Source organism: Dunckerocampus dactyliophorus, chromosome 17 (assembly GCF_027744805.1).
Source record: "Dunckerocampus dactyliophorus isolate RoL2022-P2 chromosome 17, RoL_Ddac_1.1, whole genome shotgun sequence".
NCBI classification, from domain to species: domain Eukaryota; kingdom Metazoa; phylum Chordata; class Actinopteri; order Syngnathiformes; family Syngnathidae; genus Dunckerocampus; species Dunckerocampus dactyliophorus.
This window is the reverse complement of record NC_072835.1, coordinates 7,235,729-7,253,518: the sequence shown is the minus strand read 5'-3', so window position 1 is coordinate 7,253,518 and position 17,790 is coordinate 7,235,729. Positions and strand designations below refer to the sequence as shown.

At 39.4% G+C, this 17,790-nt stretch overlaps 1 protein-coding gene across 9 annotated transcripts in view; it reads right to left on the bottom strand.

Moving 5' to 3' along the window:
- sh3glb2b (SH3-domain GRB2-like endophilin B2b) overlaps positions 1–17,466 on the bottom strand; it is a 35,611-nt gene extending 18,145 nt beyond the window's left edge. For 4 of the 9 annotated variants that reach the window (XM_054756465.1, XM_054756467.1, XM_054756468.1 and 1 more), the window contains exons 1-7: positions 17,295–17,466; positions 16,375–16,516; positions 14,360–14,371; positions 11,016–11,144; positions 8,058–8,191; positions 7,859–7,951; positions 3,223–3,285 (exon numbers count right to left, since the gene is read on the bottom strand). In XM_054756465.1, coding sequence (XP_054612440.1) covers positions 3,223–3,285; positions 7,859–7,951; positions 8,058–8,191; positions 11,016–11,144; positions 14,360–14,371; positions 16,375–16,516; positions 17,295–17,357 — 636 coding nt within the window. In that variant the 5' untranslated portion in view covers positions 17,358–17,466. The remainder of the gene's footprint in view (positions 1–3,222; positions 3,286–7,858; positions 7,952–8,057; positions 8,192–11,015; positions 11,145–14,359; positions 14,372–16,374; positions 16,517–17,294) is intronic. The other 5 variants (XM_054756466.1, XM_054756470.1, XM_054756474.1 and 2 more) reach the window with 3 other exon arrangements.
- Positions 17,467–17,790: the final 324 nt, after the last annotated feature.

The following is a 17,790-nucleotide window of genomic DNA, read 5'->3' as shown; positions in this document are numbered from 1 at the left end:
CCGTACCGGAAATGCGATCGGTTCTGCGCAGCACGAGAGCTACAACGTCACTTCCTCCTTTCGCAATATTTTTACGACAGCGCTTCTGCAACGTCACGTGCTGCGGTAGTTATTTTTTAAATGCATGAACATAAATGGTCAATAACCATACTTCGTATATGTAATATATTGGGGGTTTATTGTATTAGTGACTCTTCTTAAGACTTCTTTAGCATGCAGATGTTTCTCTTGTCTTCATTCACCAAGACTGAGCTACATAAAAACTTGCACAATGCACGTAGCGCATGCGCAGATGCGCCACAGATGTAAATGTCATATCCGGTCACGTATAATATACATGAATAAATACAAATACAATGTACTATATAAAACAAAACATAAAATACCGTGATATTTGAATGTCAACAACCGTAAGCAGAGTGCAGACGTGGATTAATCTAGAGAATTAAGCTAGGTTTTTTCTAAACATATCTTGCTGGCAAATGTTTTTGTCTATTTTCTTTCAGTGGCGAATAAATAACTATAAAATTTAAGGAACCAAGAAAAGAGGTCTTATAATTTATCCACTTGGACCACAGATATGATATAAGAAAGATCGATTATGTTGTAATTTCTCCAATCTTAACATGTTTTGGGGTGGGGGGGTGTCACATATATTGCACACGCGCAGTAGAAAGCGAACATTTACGCTCTGTAACTACCGGATGACGGAGATTACACATGCGTGACAACACGTGACTGCCGAAAAATAGGCAGACGGGATGGAGATGCGTTCTGCACATGCGTAGAACTGATTGCGTTTCCGATACGGGTTGCGTAGTGACATGTATGTTGACTGTTGCCAAGCTGAGTGGCTCTTGGAGCCGTCGTCCTTATTTTAACTTGCACAAAATCAGCGGTCATCCTAAAAGGCTGGGTTACATAAACAAGCACTAAAGCGCAACTCATACAGCCTGAGTGGCGCACACACAGCCACACTAGGCTAAGCTAGCCCAGCCAGCTTACACTGCCTATTGCTGTACATGAGCTCATGCTCACACTCGGTGACAAGTAAGAGTTTCAAAGTGTTTTCGCCGACTTAGCCGATGTTTAGTTCAGGAGGGGGCTGGTTCGTGTTTGTGAGGACATGCTGCTATGAATGAGCGGCCCGCTGGGAAAATATTTTCCCACACTAACTTTCTTTCTCCTCACGATTACAGCATTTAATTCACATTTCATTGTTAATTTAACAGTAGATTCCGTTTTTATTGGCCATTAACGCCATGTCATTCTGTTTAGTTTCTGGCTTTCAGCAGCATTTATGCAAATCTTGTGTAACATTGTTTCACTTTGAATGTGAGCAACTATACATGACTATTTTTAATTATGCGGAAATCATTTTTTTAAATGCTTGACATTAAAATATGTCAAATGTTTTGGAAGTGAGGTTTAGGTCACCTTTACAACTGTATCACTGATAATACATTACTGCTACATGTGTCGACATCAAAATCCCAACAAGACTAAATATGTAAGAAATAAAAAAAAAAACATGTTTATTCTTGGGTGGAGATGTAACGGTACATGGATTCAAATCTGATTATTCGGTACGGAAACTTCGGTTTGGTTCAGAGGGACAGGACTTTATCGTTACCTCATAATGCTACACTTGTCTGCATCCTTGCACCTTCCTAAAAAGAAACCTTGTAAAGCAGGGCTGTCCAAAGGGAGCATCTTCGGCCCATGACTCGTTTTTACTGGACCGCTACAATGTCTAAAATATACAGTAATGGAAAAAATGATTAAATCACCCTTGTTTCTTCCGTTTCTTGTTCATTTTAATGCCTGATACAACTACAGGTTGAAAGCTATATACAGTAGCTATTCTTGTAAGAACTTAATGGTTTTGGTGATTATCAAGAAAACCATGGAAGTTGTTAGATATCAGCTCTTAAATTCAACTCTTATGAGCTATATTTGTTATCGTCATTATATTTGTCCAAACAAATGTACCTTTAGTTGTACCAGGCATTAAAATGGATCAATAAACTGGAGAAACAAGGGTGGTCTAATCATTTTCTCCATGACTGTATTTAATACATTATTGAGATACAGTGGAACCTTGGATAGAGTACCCTCCGGTTAGCATATTATTCAGTTCACGTTGAAAATTTATGCCGAAATTTTGCCTCAGTTTGCATACATTTTCGAAAAGTCGCATGGCGTGGGGAAGGAATGATCTGCTAAGTCTTTCAGTGGAGCAGGACAGTGATAGTAATCTGCCACTGAAACTGCTCTTCTGCCAGGAGATGATGCTGTGCATTGGATGATGTTGGTTGTCCATGATGGATTATTATTGTTTTTTTTATTAATTATCCTCGGTTAATATTACTACTGCATCCAAACTCATATTTACATACATACACATATACTGTATTGGTATACACGTACATGTAGTACCTATATCATTAGTAATATTACCTTTTCTCCTACTTAAGAACAATTCAACATAAGAACGGTCGTCTGGAACCAATTATGTTTGTAAGTTGGGGACATAATGTATTTATGTTTTGTGTTTCTGGCTTTCTGGAACGGATGAACTGGATTTACATGATTTCTTATGGGAATAAGGGATTTGATGAGAGTACATTTCAGTTAGAGTCAGACTTTCAGGAATGGATTAATGACGCTAACCAAGGTTCCACTATATCCTGTATTATGACAGTAGATATTACGCTCATTTGCTTTGTTACCTACGTATAACACACATCTTACATAGCTTATAATACATTACACATACTACATCTTACAGCATTTTTAATGCACAAAATGTATCAAAGTGTTCCCCACATCCTTCATTTTTTCTGAATGCTACAGCTATATTTTTTTTTGAGAATTGCAGTTATTGGAGTATTACCTACCAGCAGTTAGCAGTTTTTTACATTTCTGTTTTATGAAACCGATTTATGTTTTGCATTGTGTTCTCTTACTGGATCCAGAATTAACCCGAAACCGAGGTACGTACCGAACCATGATTATGACGTACCGTTACACCCCAAGTAACGACTAAATTGTAGCTCATATATGAATGTGGAATTGTGCAAGTGCAAAAATGTGGTGTTGTGCAAACATGTGGTGTTGCCCAAACAAAGAAACCATTCCCATGACCAGTGTGGTTACTGGTTTGGCTGGAAGTGCCCTACACACCATGCATGCCCCATTATTTATGCTTGTGATCCTTACCGCTGAAGCACTGGCAGACAGAACATAATTTCGAGGCCTTGTCTCCTGAAAATCAGGCGCAGCCTACAAACAAGATGGGGGGGACAGAGTCATGCATTTGCAGTCATTAGCAAAACAAAAGCAATAGCAAAAGACTTTGAATAAAATACTGGACAAAAGCATTGCTCTCAACAAGGTGGGTGAGTTTTTTTAAAAGGCACAATCCATAGCAGCAATACGTCATCAATCAGTTGATTTACCTTAATGGTAAGCTTGCAAGTGCAATGCATGCAGCAGCTTCTGAGAGGACCACATGACTCAGTGCATCATGCACACCAATGCTGCATACATATACCTGTACACTGGTGTGAAAAAGTGTTTGCCCCCTTCCTGAATTTTTTTTTTTGCACGTTTGTCACACTTAAATGTTCCAGAAATGCAGTTTTAAATAAAACATTTTCTTATTAAGGGAGGGAAAAAACCCAAACCTACATGGCCCTGTGTGAAAAAGTGGTTGCCCCCCAAACCTAATACGTAACTGGTTGGACCACTCTTAGCAGCAACAACTGCAATCCAGCGTTTGTGATAACTTGCAATGAGTCTCTTACAGCGCTGTGGAGGAATTTTGGCCCACTCATTTTTACAACAGAATTGTTGTAATTCAGCCACATTGGAGGGTTTTCCAGCATGAATCACATTTTTAAGGTCATGCCACAGCATCTCAATAGGATTCAGGTCAGGACTTTGACTAGGCCACTCCAAAGTCTTCATTTAGTTTTTCTTCAGCCATTCAGAGGTGGACTTGCTGGTGTGTTTTGGATCATTGTCCTGCTGCAGAACCCAAGTTGGTTTCAGCTTGAGCTCACAAACAGATGGCTGGACATTCTCCTTTAGGGTTTTTTGGTAGACAGCAGAATTCATGGTTCCATTTATCACAGCAAGTCTTCCAGGTCCTGAAGCAGCAAAACAGCCCAGACCATCACACTACCACCACCATATTTTACTGTTGGTATGATGTTGTTTGAAATGTGGCGTTACTTTTACACCAGATGTAATGGGACACACACCTTCCAAAATGTTCAATTTTTGTCTCATCAGACCACCGACTATTTTCCCAAAGGTCTTGAGGATCATCGAGATGTTTTCTGGCAAAACTGAGAGTCTTAATGTTCTTTTTGTTCAGCAGTGGTTTTCGTCTTGGAACTCTGCCATGCAGGCCGTTTTTGTCCAGTGTCTTTCTTATGGTGGAGTCATGAACACTGGCCTCAACTGAGGGAAGTGAGGCCAGTTCTTGGGATGTTGTGGGGTCTTTTGTGACCTCGTGGATGAGTCGTCGCTGCACTCTTGGGGTCATTTTGGTTGGCCAGCCACTCCTGGGAATGTTCACGTTAAAGTTATGTTTAACAGGTTGTTATATTTTAACAGGGGGGACAATCACTTTTTCACACAGGGCCATGTAGGTTTGGATTTTTTCCCTCCCTTAATAAGAAAATGTTTTATTTAAAAAATGCATTTTGTGCTCAGTTGTGTTGTCATTGACTAATATTTAAATTAGTTTGATGATCTGAAACATTTAAGTGTGGAAAACATGCAAAAAAAAAAAAGAAATCAGGAAGGAGGAAAACACTTTTTCACACCACTGTACATATACATGCCAAACCAACATCATCATCCTCAACTCTGTGCATGCTGTCACTGCGCTTTGGCCCAACTTGGCACGGTCCAACATTTTATAAAAAGATGCACGGTCAACATATTTGGTATGTTTTTTTTGTCTTTACACAAGCACAGGGGTGTAGCGGTACATGCATCCGTAATCAGATCTTTCGATACAGAACTTTCGGTTCAATACGCAGGCATACCGATTTCCCACACAGGACACATTAAAAGTGAGTGATGGCAAGAGAACAAATACACTGCAAGCTAGTCTTTGGCTAGCAGGAGTCATGGCTAGTGTAGGATGGCCAAACCTCCTGTTTTCCTGGGGTTTTGCACGGCAGTGGCAAATTCCCAAGTTCTTGCGACTTTAGAGGACACATTTTTCTTGAAAATATTGCTTACATTCCAAATCTTAAGCATTTAACCTCAAGCTCCTGTGTCTGGAACCTGGAGAAAGCGTGTTTTTCGGTTAACATAAAAAATTCACTCTTTTTGTGCACATTATCAGGGTAGCGTACAATGTGCCGCACATCTTGTCATGTTATTAATAAAATCCGTTAGTCCAACTGCCCAAAAGTTAAGATATTTCATGTCTTGCATTTTGTTACAGATTACTGTAGCCACATTAACTGAACTGCGACCTTAAAAGCGCGATTTGTATCCAACTGTACCGCCACACCCCCACACAGGCATTTTTGTCATGAGACAAAGGCTGTCTTGCAAAAAAAAAAAAGAAAAAAGCATATGCATAACCGAACTAAAAGAGCTCATTTTATCTGCAGCAAACATGACAAGTGTGAACACAGCCCGAGTCTGTTGACTTAACTGCAAATTCTGCCTCTCATATTATTTGCTGAAGCAACCAGCAAGCTGATCAGTTTTCTTCCCCAATTATCCCAAGCCAATATCGTTTTGCAGTTTGAAAGTGTCCAATTGCAAGTCAACAGTAATTAACAGATTTAAAGTCTCATAAGTCTTCCAGACCTGACTGTGATAAGTGAATTTCCGCAAAATAGGATTCCTTATTTATAAATGGAATACACGAAGTCCCCTACTAACGAACATCCGACGTGCGAACACTCGTAGATACAAAAACAAGCCGACTGGTCTATTTTTTCGAAAATTGCCATATTTTGTCATTTAAATTTTTCCAAAATACAAAGGCGCTATTTTTGTGTTGCGCGCCATTACGTCGCTATGAATGGTGGGTAGCAGCATCCCTCTCGCGCGATCTTTCTCAGTTCGTCTGCACTTGTCGCTGATAACATTTGGAGCACGCCGTTTGTACACCATTCGATACTTTTTCGAGACGTTTGTTATCCGTTATCATGGCTGATAAATCGAGTTCAAGTGCTAGTATTAGTGGCAGGAAACGACAAGCAATTTCTATAGAAACAAAGGTGGCCATCATCAGGAAGTTGGACGGTGGCGAGAAAATGGCTAATGTAGCGCGTGCTTTCGGAGTGAATCGCTCAACCATAGGAACAATTTACAAAGGCAAGGTTCGAATTATGGAACATGTGAAGACTTCTGTAGCAATGGCATCCACTATCATTACAAAGAGGAGTCTAACGACGACGAAGATTTGTCCTTTCTTCAATAATTCCTCCTCCTGCTCCACCACTAACACACCAACGACGTATGCTCGACCACTCCTCTTCAAAGGTAAATAACATTTATCATTACGTATTATTATATCATTTTTATTATTGTTTTTTCATTAATTATCCTGGTTTAATATTACTGCTGCATCCAGACTAATATTTACATACATACACATATACTGTATATGTATACACGTACATGTAGTACCTATATCATTGGTAATATTACCTTTTCCCCTACTTAAGAACAATTCGACTTAAGAACGGTCGTCTGGAACCAATTGTGTTCATTAGTTGGGGACTTAGTGTATTCTTTTAGTTAGAGCATAGATAAACTGTTTACAACCTTCTAAATATGTTTTTTTTAACATTATTAGAACACTGTAGACAATAAATAACACCTCATAGTCACCTTTACACTCCTATTATTACAATATAGTAATAATATATAGACCTAGACATAAGAAAAAATAAGACATAATATAGACTCACACACATCAGTGTTGCCAGGTCCACTTATCATATGACCTTGGCTTAAGACATTAGTAAGACATTTAAGACATAAATAACACTCATGCTCGTGTGTGTTTCTGTAAATGTGTTCCTGTGTTAGACAGGAAGTAACATCGGGGGTTCAGAGTTGAGTTTTAAGTTTCAAGTTTCAAGTTCAACGGATGATTTAGCCTGGTGTGAGATCATTCAAACCTGGAATTAAAAGCCTGTTGCTCTGGCAATCAAGTCTGCTGCTTGTGTGTCTCACCAAACATTACAGTATCATTAGTGACACCTAGTGACCAGTGTAGAACACTACATATCACAATGTCTTCTGAATGCCTTATGTTTGTATTTTACTTCATTTATCCATTTATGTGCTTAAAAATACTTCATTTAGGCCAAGAATTACCATAACATTTGCTTAACATGCATATTTTTTGGAATAATAATAAACTGTGATCAACCAGGAAACAGCATGATCTGTTCATTAATATATTATAGAAAAAACGTTATAGAGTAAAGCTGCAAAATTTGAAATGCGAAGGGACAAGGGATTATGGTCTAAGTCAAAATAAACATAAAGTGGATTAGTGGTTAACACGTCAGGAGTTCGAGGGTTCAAATCTCCCTTGGAACATCTGTGTGTGTAATCTGCAAGTTCTCCAGGTACTCCAGCTTCCTCCCTCTTTCCAAAACCAAAAATATGCATGTGAGGTTAATTGTACAGTGTAAATGGTCCATAGGTGTGTTATGTGTCCTGTGATTGGCTGGCGACCAGTCCGGAGTGTACCCCACCTCTCACCCAAAGTCAGCTGGGATAGGCTCCAGCTCACCTGTGACCCTAATGAGGACAAGCGCTATAGAAAATCGACGTATGGATGGAAAATGAAATAACTCACTGCTGCTTTGGCCTCCGCCTGCTTGGCTTTTTTCAAGCGTGTCTTGCAGATGTCAAGATCAAGCCGTCGATTCTCCAGGAGCCGCCTCTCTTTCTGCAAAGGAGGGGTGGGATCCACTCTGAAAATAATCCTTGCAACCAAGCACCGCATGCCATAAAGCAAACGGGTGCTAACAATGGTGGCGGGAGGTCGTACTCACTGATATGGTCCTCCAGTCTCCTTCCAAGAAGTTGCGCAATGGCGTGAGGAACGTGGCGGCTGAGGTTTGAATGAATTCTCGCTCGGCTGATCCAAGTCTTTTCTGGTATTCTCCTACTGTGACCAAGGTGCTGCCTGGGGAAACCACAAGCGTATAGAGAAAGACACACGCTGTTTCCATTTGTTCTTTCTCGGTATGCACAAACTTCCTGATTCTCAAAACTGATACCGATAACTTTTTATATCTATTTTTTTTTACTTAGATTTAAGTGTAGTTTGTGCACACCTGGATGCAAGAATGACTGAAAGTTGGATTTGACAAACTGTACTTGTAGATTCGCCCTTACCAAGTATCATGACATCACTACTATTAAACAAACATTTTAAAATAGCGGTGGCTCAGAATTACAAACCATGGCTCCAAGTGGTTTACGAGCTGACAAAAGCCGATATCTTCAATCATGGTAAAGGCCTGGCCATCCAGTCATTCATCCAAATCACAGATCGCTTTAGCCCTCTGCCCAGGCGATAAGAACAAACCCTGGGCGTTGCAGCATTTCTGACGTTTCAAGCTGATAAGGTTTGATGTGTTGAACCTCGATGATTTTTTCCCTCATTGCGGAATGTTTCCATTTGAAGCGTAACCAAACAGTGAGAAGTCCCACACCATCGACCCCACGTTTGTTTACAAGTGAGCTCAGGGGAAGTTACGGCAGGCCGTTTGCAGCACGGCAGAGAAACTGATACTGATACTCAAGGCTGCAATATCAGTATCGTATCAGAAGCGAGATGTGTCGGGACACCCCTACCAATGCCAACAGTGACGTGCGGTGAGGTTTGTGGCTGGTGAGGCACTGACTCCTTTGGAGTATTTTACTTTAATACAGGTTGTCATGTCTTTGGGTCAAAAACAGTGTTTTCATGTGATTTCTGAGTTATTTCAAATGTGTAAACGGGTTCATAGCTGGTAAATAAATATGTTTAAAATGTATAGTAAAAATGGTTTAAAAGCTATGGTTGAAAAGTTTAAAGTGAGACATCTCCAAAAAGAATTGTTTCAGTGACACCAAGAGTGAGTGCTCTTCTCACGAGTATACAATCTTTGACATTTTTCTCTCTGTGAAGCACAAGCTAGCAATGCAGAAAGGAAGTTTAAACAAGCTCTGTTTGCTCTAAAACGTTTGAGCCTTGGGAAACGTTTGTCTTTGTGAGCATCTCTGTGTACAAAGTACTTAAAATATGGATCTCAAATGTTCCTGAATTATTATTTGAATGTGTTTGTAAACTCGATGGTGTGATGTAGCTGTTAGCTATGTGTTTTAGATAGCTACTTGTGTTAGCATATGTAATGTACATTCATAGATAGTAATGGCATCTTTGTATGTTACAGTTACTGCATGCATACATGCACGGCAAAGAAAGCTTCACTGAAGCAAGAAAAGTAAGCCTTGTGTACGAAGTTTTCTTTGTTGGTTCGCTGGCTGCCTAGCAGCATACAGTGACGTGTTGAGGACAGCACACAGGTTGCTCATTAAGAGGATAACCAGAAAAAGAGAATCATTCACTTTTGTTAAAAAAATTGTATTCAAATACTTCTTAGTCCCATTTATTTATTTATTGTTAATTAACTGCACAACATTTGTGTTCTTACCTTTTATTTGTGTATGAATTACATGCACTCTATCCTTCTCCAGGAAAAGTACTTTGTTGTAAAAGTCAGAGCGTGTACACTAAAGGTTGCACACGAAGCCGAGAGGAGACGCTCATCTTACCTCATCTGTGTAAATATGTACATTCAGCCATTTTTATTTGAGAAAACCATTGAACTGAATTAAAAACCTTCACATCACATATCTTTTTCTTGAGTAAAATTGTTGTAAAGTAACAATACTCTTAGATGAGAACAGTTCTTTTGTTGGCTACTCCATCCATCTCTGAGTAGATAATTCATGTATGACATACTTTTATGTTTCTTCTGCCTTTATTTAAGATCTAATTTATTTTTAATTAAAGGGATTTTGATTGATAACTTTCACGTTCATATTTTGCTCAAAATACACACCCACACACACACACACACACACACACACACACACACTGTATGGTTTTTCGGCACTACTTTGTGCTCAATAAAGTTCTTATCTTAGCCACCTGAGAAGATCAAATACATTGTTTTGGTGTCTAACTGTTTCCTAAGTATACTTGTATTAGTGCGTGTGTGAATGTATAAACGAAAGGCATTAACTTCAATTTCTTTGTAGAAAGGCGCTTTATGAAAGTAAGTACATTTATTTGTTTTCGCCTACAGCGCAGCCTTGCCACATCCAATATGGTGGCGATGTTTACGTAAGGCTCAGCGCTCGATGCAGCATCTACGTGTATGGTTTTGACCACAGCACTTCCTGTTTCCCAGCATGCTTTGCTGTCCTGTAAATGGCTGCTAAGTTACACGTTTAGGGCTCACATTATTGTATTATTCAGCATTATTCCTTGGTAGTGTCTTGTCTGTTGTTATCTACCTATTACGTTGCTATGTGATGGTTTTTTGTTTGTTTTTTTAGCTCTTTCTTTAAATACGCCGTCAGTAAGAATGGTATGTGGAATCGTAACCCCTCTGCGATGGAGCTGGTAAGTTCATTGTGAGCTCTGTCTTTACTCTGCATGCTAATTAGATAGTTACTTCTTTCTCCAGGCTTGTGAGCGGCACAGTAGTAACTACAAATGTTGCAATTTTGTGATGTTGGTGCTAAAGGCTGTGTAACGGTTTTCAATGTAGGGGAAAAAAACGATGCCGATGTTGGCCGATATCACATTTTAATGCCAATATTGGGCCGATATTATCGGACAACCCTAGTTATCATTATTTGTTGTTTTTATGATTCATCATGACAGGTGAGGCTCTGCAACATCACCACATGCCAAAGTAAGATAAGCCTCAATGGTATGAATGTCCACTGACCGTATGGTGTCCCTTGACCAAATTCATTGGAAGCATCCAGCATGTACTGGCCTAGCAGCTCTGCATTGGTGGTCCTGGAAGGAAGCTTTTTCTCCAGCTTGTCATAGATGAACTCCTCTATTCGAGCACCTGCGTGAATCATGAGAGTCACTACATCAAGTGGAAAGACTTACAGCAGGCTTCATGTCTGATAAAAGAGCCTTTTTCAAAGATCACACAAAAGGAAAATAAACAACATTTGGAAAGACTCCTTCCATGAATCTAATTTACTAATCTAACAAAAAATTAATCACAGGTGTGTTCCCTTTGAATCAAATCTGATAATACAGTGGCCGCATCTCAAATGGAGTCACCAGTACAATTCAACAGTACAGTTTACTGTGTATACGTGTACTTAGTTGAGGGAGCAAAGTATGACAGTGTAATGCAGTGTAATGTGTAATGCACAGCAAACCTTTTACAGTGAGGGCCACATCATGAGAAGTGAAAGGATGCTGATATTGTGGAAAGATATGCTATGAGGTTATACAGTATATAGCATTGAAACCCCTTACTTAGTGGGGGCGTCCAAAAGTGCGGCCCAGGGGCCATTTGCGATCCATGGTTGTTTTTTTATTTATGTAAAAATATAATTTAACAAGAACAATAAAGAAAAAACAGCTGCAAAAATGGGAAAATCGGCAATAATTTCACAAGAATAAAGAAACAGTATAAAGAAAACATGAATTTTATTTTAATATTACGAGAAACAAAAAAAAACAAAGGATAAAGTTGTAATTTTTGGATAATTAGTTTGGGAACAAAGTTATATGACGTGAATAAAGTCAAAATATTACAAGAAGAAAGATCAAATATTAGAAAATAATATTATAATATACTAAAAATAAGTTATTACAAAAGCAACAACAGACTTTTTACAAGAATAAAGTTAAAATATGAAAGCTAAGAAAAATATAAGAATACATACTGTATATGCAGACCTGATCTAAATCTTAAGACCAGTTGAAAAATTGCTGGAATTTGCCTTTTGCACATTTGGATCTTAATGAGGTTTTAAGTAGAGCTACAATATGCAAAAACAAGAAGGGGAGTGAGACAAAAAACATTTGGAACCTGTAATTTAAACAACAACAAACAAACAAAACTGAAATAGGTTGTTTATCACCTGATCAAAAGTTTAAGACCACAGGCTATAAAAGCCAAAATGTGCTCAAATTTTTCATTTTCTGTCAGGCATTCACACTGTCATGCCCTCCTGATGGTAAAGATAAGAAGCTTACTCTTTTTGAACGTGGTCTGATTGTCGAGCTGCATAAGCAAGGCCTCTCGCAGCGTGCCATTGCTGCTGAGGTTGGGAGCAGTAAATCAGTCATTCTACATTTTTTGAAAGATCCTGAGCATTATGGAACAAAAAAGTCAAGTGGTAGACCCAAAAAAATCACACCTGCGCTGAGCAGGAGGATCCGATTGGCTGTCCATCAAGACACAGGGCGGTCTTCCACCCACATTAAGACCCTTACTGGTGCCGACTGCAGCGCAATAACCATCAGACAACATCTACGGGAAAAGAGTTTAAAAAACAAAAAAGGAATTCAAAGACCTCGTCTCCTTCAACGCCACAAAAATGCCCGTTTAGACTTTGCCAGGGAGCATCAAACATGGGACATTGAAAGGTGGAAAAAAGTTTTATTCTCTGATGAGAAAAAATGTAACCTTGATGGTCCAGATGGCTTCCAACGTTACTGGCATGACAAGGAGATCCCACCTGAGATGTTTTCTACCCGGCACAGTGGAGGGGGGTCCATCATGGTCTGGGGTGCTTTTTCATTCAGTGGAACACTGGAGCTTCAGGTGGTGCAGGGTCGTCAAACAGCAGCTGCTTACGTGCAGATGTTGCAGCGGGCATCCCCCATGACTGAGGGCCCTCGTCTGTGTGGTAACAGCTGGCTTTTTCAACAGGACAACACTGCAGTTCACAATGCTCGCTTGACCAAGGACTTCTTCAGGGAGAATAACATCACTCTTTTGGACCATCCTGCATGTTCCCCTCATTTAAATCCCATAGAGAACATTTGGGGATGGATGGCAAGGGAAGTTTATAAAAATGGCCATCAGTTCCAGACAGTTGATGCCCTTGGTGAAGCCATCTTCACCACTTGGAGCAATGTTCCCACTAGCCTCCTGGAAACACTCGCATCAAGCATGCCCAAACCAATTTTTGAAGTGATTAACAAGAACGGTGGAGCTACTCATTACTGAATCCTACTGAGAACATTTCCATTTGTTCTGTTTTGGAGAGTTTTTTGTTATTTTTTGAGCGATGGTCTTAAACTTTTGATCAGCTGATAAACAGCTTATTTCAGTTTAATTGTTGTTTTCAATAAATTACTTTTTCAAAATGTTTTTTGTCTCACTCGCCTTTCTTGATCCAAATGTGCAAAATGCAAATTCTAGCATTTTTCAACTGGTCTTAAGATTTTGATCAGGAGTGTATATTAAAAAAAAAGAAGGAGCTTGCAATTATGAGGAAAAAATATTGTAATTTTAGTTGCATAAAGTTGAAATATAAAAAAAAAGACTTAAAAAAAGACGTTATGATTATGAGAAACAAAACAAAGAATGAAGTTGTAATTTTGGGAAAATTTTGTTGGGGAAAAAGTTCTAATATTCAAATGATTTCAAGTTCCGTTTCAAGTTTAAATGAAATAGTTTGCGAAAAAAAAGAAACCCAGCAGAAAATTGAGTAAAACAGCTGTAATTTTACTAGACCAAAGCCAACATATTAAGAGAAAAAAGTTGTAATGAAATGAAGAAAAAAAAGGTCTAATTTTAATGAGAATAAACCTAAAATATTATGGTGGATGTCATTTTAGTAGCATTTCACGTATATCAAAAAGCTGGAATGCAGTTCTTTCTGGAAATATTAGTAACTTCTTAGCATATTTGTTTACAAAATACAGTACAAAAGTGGGCCTTGCATCCTTTCATCTTCAGTTTGTGACCCTTGCAGGTAAAAGTTTGGACACCCCAAGATGCATGAATTGAGACACAGTCACTGTGGTAATCAGTCATTTGTGCATCTTAATGTTTTTTTTTTTTTCACTAAAATGATGACCGACACAGAAAAACTGAGAAGCCCTAATGTGTATTTTGGTAAAAAGGGGTTTTAGGGCCACAATGAAAGAAGCAAAAGTTGTAAGGCAAGAAGGATAAAAGTGGTCATGTTAAGAATGAAAAAAGCTTTGACAAAGACTCATTTTTCTTTCAGTTCAAACGCTGGTTGAGCAGTGCAGTGCTTGTTTTACTAGAATGTACTGCATGTCATCTCAAATGCCAGAACTTACCAGTGTGGTCAACTGAAGCATGGAGGGTGAAAAAAGTAGGTTAATAATAGTAGGACATTTCTACCATGATGGCACGCTTTGATCAACTTATGCAGCGTAACATTTCTTTCTGTCCAGTGGCATAACTTTTGATGACGGATTTTTTTGTCCAAACTAGATCGACACATCCATGTGCAAAAGAGCACAGTCACATGTGAACTGTGTTTATTTCAACTGTGCAAAGTCGCGGTATCGTTAATGACTGATATGATATGACACACATGCCCAATATGCTAGCAAGTGCACCATGGGCTTCCTCTGTGGATTTCAACATCAGGCAAACTGGCTGCCCATAAAGAATGCAATCAGACCACCAAATAGCTAACCAGGGCCGTGCCATTACCCACAACAATAACAAAGACAGTGGATCCCTGCATGCACTAAAACCCTCATTTGTGGCGGTTAATTGGTTCCAGACCAATTCCAGAATTCCTTATTTATAAATGGAATGTTTTCATAGAGCATAGAAAACCTGTTTACGACCTTCTAAATGCAGGGTTTAACATTACTGGAGCCCTCTAAACATAAAATAACACCGGACCTTCAGAGAGACACTCCTCCCTCGGCTTTTCCAGATAGTGGCCAATCTCTGCGCTGCATCCCTTGCCTTCGCTAACCTCCTCCTGATCTCCAGTGTGCCGGAGCCCTTGCTGTTCAAGCATGACCCCAATTACACAAAATTGTGTAGCTCTTCAATGACTTGGCCAACTACAATCCACCCTGTTCCACTCAAACAAAAAGTATTTCAACCCAAACAATATGCTTGTTTTACCAGAACAATGACAAAATGATGGTATCCACAACTTACATGTTATATTATGTGAGTATGTTATTATATGTTATATTAAAAAAAATCAACAAAAAATGCTGTCTGTCTGCATTTTGTATTTCAGAAAGCATTTCTTTCTCGTGTATCTCCCATTCTGAAACTGAATGAAAGCAGGCTCGTGGGCACCTCGAGTGCAGACAGCAATCACACTTTGATCGATTTTAACACAGTGTTGATGGAAAACAGACACCAGTGTGGCAATATGAAGCCTGTACAGTGGATCCCCACACATTTCTCTATTCAGCCTTTACGGCCCCGCAAATTTGCACATTTTGATTTGTTTGCCCTGAAAGTCTGTCTTTTTCCCCATACAAAACACATCTCATTCATTATAAGTGGGTAATAACTTATAAGTATGTTATAATACAAGTAAAATGTACAGCTTACATGTACCACAAAGGCCACCATTTTTACATGTTTATGTATTTATGCTTCACTGATTATGTCTTTCCATTAAGCATTGAGAATTCCCACAATGTTTGGTGGTCCTTGAACGCACCGTAGTAGTGTGTATACACTGTGACTCCAATTGCATCTGTTCATTGATTATCTTACATTATCAATGATTAGTAGCGAGTAGCTAAACATTTAATACTTTAAATGTGTTTCATAAGTGTGTGTGGAATATTTACAGATTGAACGTGGATAGTGTCGCAAGGGAACAATGGCAATTGAAGAGAGAAGGGGAGGGTTCAAAAGCTGAATCTAATTAACAATTCCAACAATCACTTTTATTGCAAACGTTGAGCCAATATCGGAGAACGTCAACATCAAGCTAGCCGGAGGGTTTGGAGAGGGGAGGAGCAAGCAGTGTGTCCAAAATAGACATTTTAATGGGCGTATCAATTACTTGCAGTTTTTGCAATGGGCTGCAAGTCCGGGATCATAACCCCATTGAAAAGTGGGGATCTACAGTACGAGCGCTTGCACTTACATGGTCAAAAAACAGTATTTCATTATCACACTTGATGAAGCAATGCCTGTCATGTAATGTCACTATCATTGCTTGCAAATTCAATTCAGTCAAGAAAAATTGCAATATATTTATAAAGTCACGGATATACTTTTAGGGACAGTTCTCCTGAATGAAGGTTGTAATTTTGAAAAGCAACTCAGTGGTTCTTCTGGAAACCATGAAAGGCCTTACTTGGATTTGGCTGCAGGAGCACCTCTGTTTGTCGCAAGATCTTTTCAGTCCAGTTCTTGGTGCAGTCAGCCCGAGTAATCAAATTCTCTAGGTGAGGATCTAACTCTGTCTTCTCAGCCTGGCCCAACTTCTCCTCTGTGAACTACAAACAGATGCAAGTGCCCTCAATGTAAACATCAGGTGTTGCCTTGTTATCATGACGTTAATCACACTGTATTGCTAAAACAGTCAATAGCAAGAGCAGGTAGGGGGAGCCGTTGACCCCTTACATTCACACACACACTTCTGTACTTACACTTGAATAAGTACAGTATGCTTTGTGCACTTAGTTCCTGTGTGTGTGAATGTCGACAATGTAGCACTGTCCCAAATCGGCTACTGTCGTTGCACACTTACTGTAAATGGCTATTTATTTATCTGCTTTTCCTTCTACCAATTTGAATTGTGAATTACAACCACTCCAGTTAGTCCCTCCCCTTTCATTATCTCGCCAAGATGGCGACTGTTAAGGGTGGTAAGTGTCCAGCCCTTCACGCTCATCATTTGGGGCGTGTTGAGTGCAACATCCGGGTACTGGCGGTTTACTTTTGCGAGTGTGTGTGTGTGTGTGTGTGTGTGAGACGGCGCTAAAGCACTTAAAAAGTACGGAAGTGGGTGAATGAAGCCTTCTCGTTCTTCCTGTTGATGGTGCGCAGCGGAACAGGGACTCAAGTGACTCATACACTCAAGCAGCTGTCATCAATAATGGATGCCAGACTAACAGACCTTTATCGTCTTACAATAAGCCGCGCAGTTTTGCTAATAAAAACATTTTTCACTAGCACAGTATACGAAGCAGCTGGTGCGTCGAACGCGGAGGATGCGGTGACGGTAAATCGATGTGGATCCTACGGCAGGGCTGTCCAGATGACTTGGCTTACCTGAACCGCCCTGGTGAAAAAAACACCCGCACCGGAAGCCAGTTTTTTCACGTTAAAATCCATGCTGCTCAGGACGTGTTTGTTTCCCCGAAGAGGGAATCCTCTGGATCAGCTGAGATGATGCAGCAGCAGACTGGAGCAGTAATCCGCCTCATCCACGATCGGAAATCGACACTGCACCCTGCATTTAAAGAGACAGGCACCCAGGCTGCAAGTCACGACTCGCTACTCCAGGGATGTCCAAAGTGCGGCCCGGGGGCTATTTGTGGCACGTCGTTGTTCTTTTTAATGGCTTGCTTCACATTCTAAAAATATAATTTAAAACTTAAAAAAAACAGCAATAATACAAAAATGAAGTAAAATTATTAACAGAAAAAACTTCATACTTCTATGAGAATAATGTAATATTACTACAATTTTTTTTTATTTTAGTAGTATAAAGTTGAAATAGTAAAGGAAAAAATTAAAAAGTTGTGATTTTTGAAAAATTATGTTG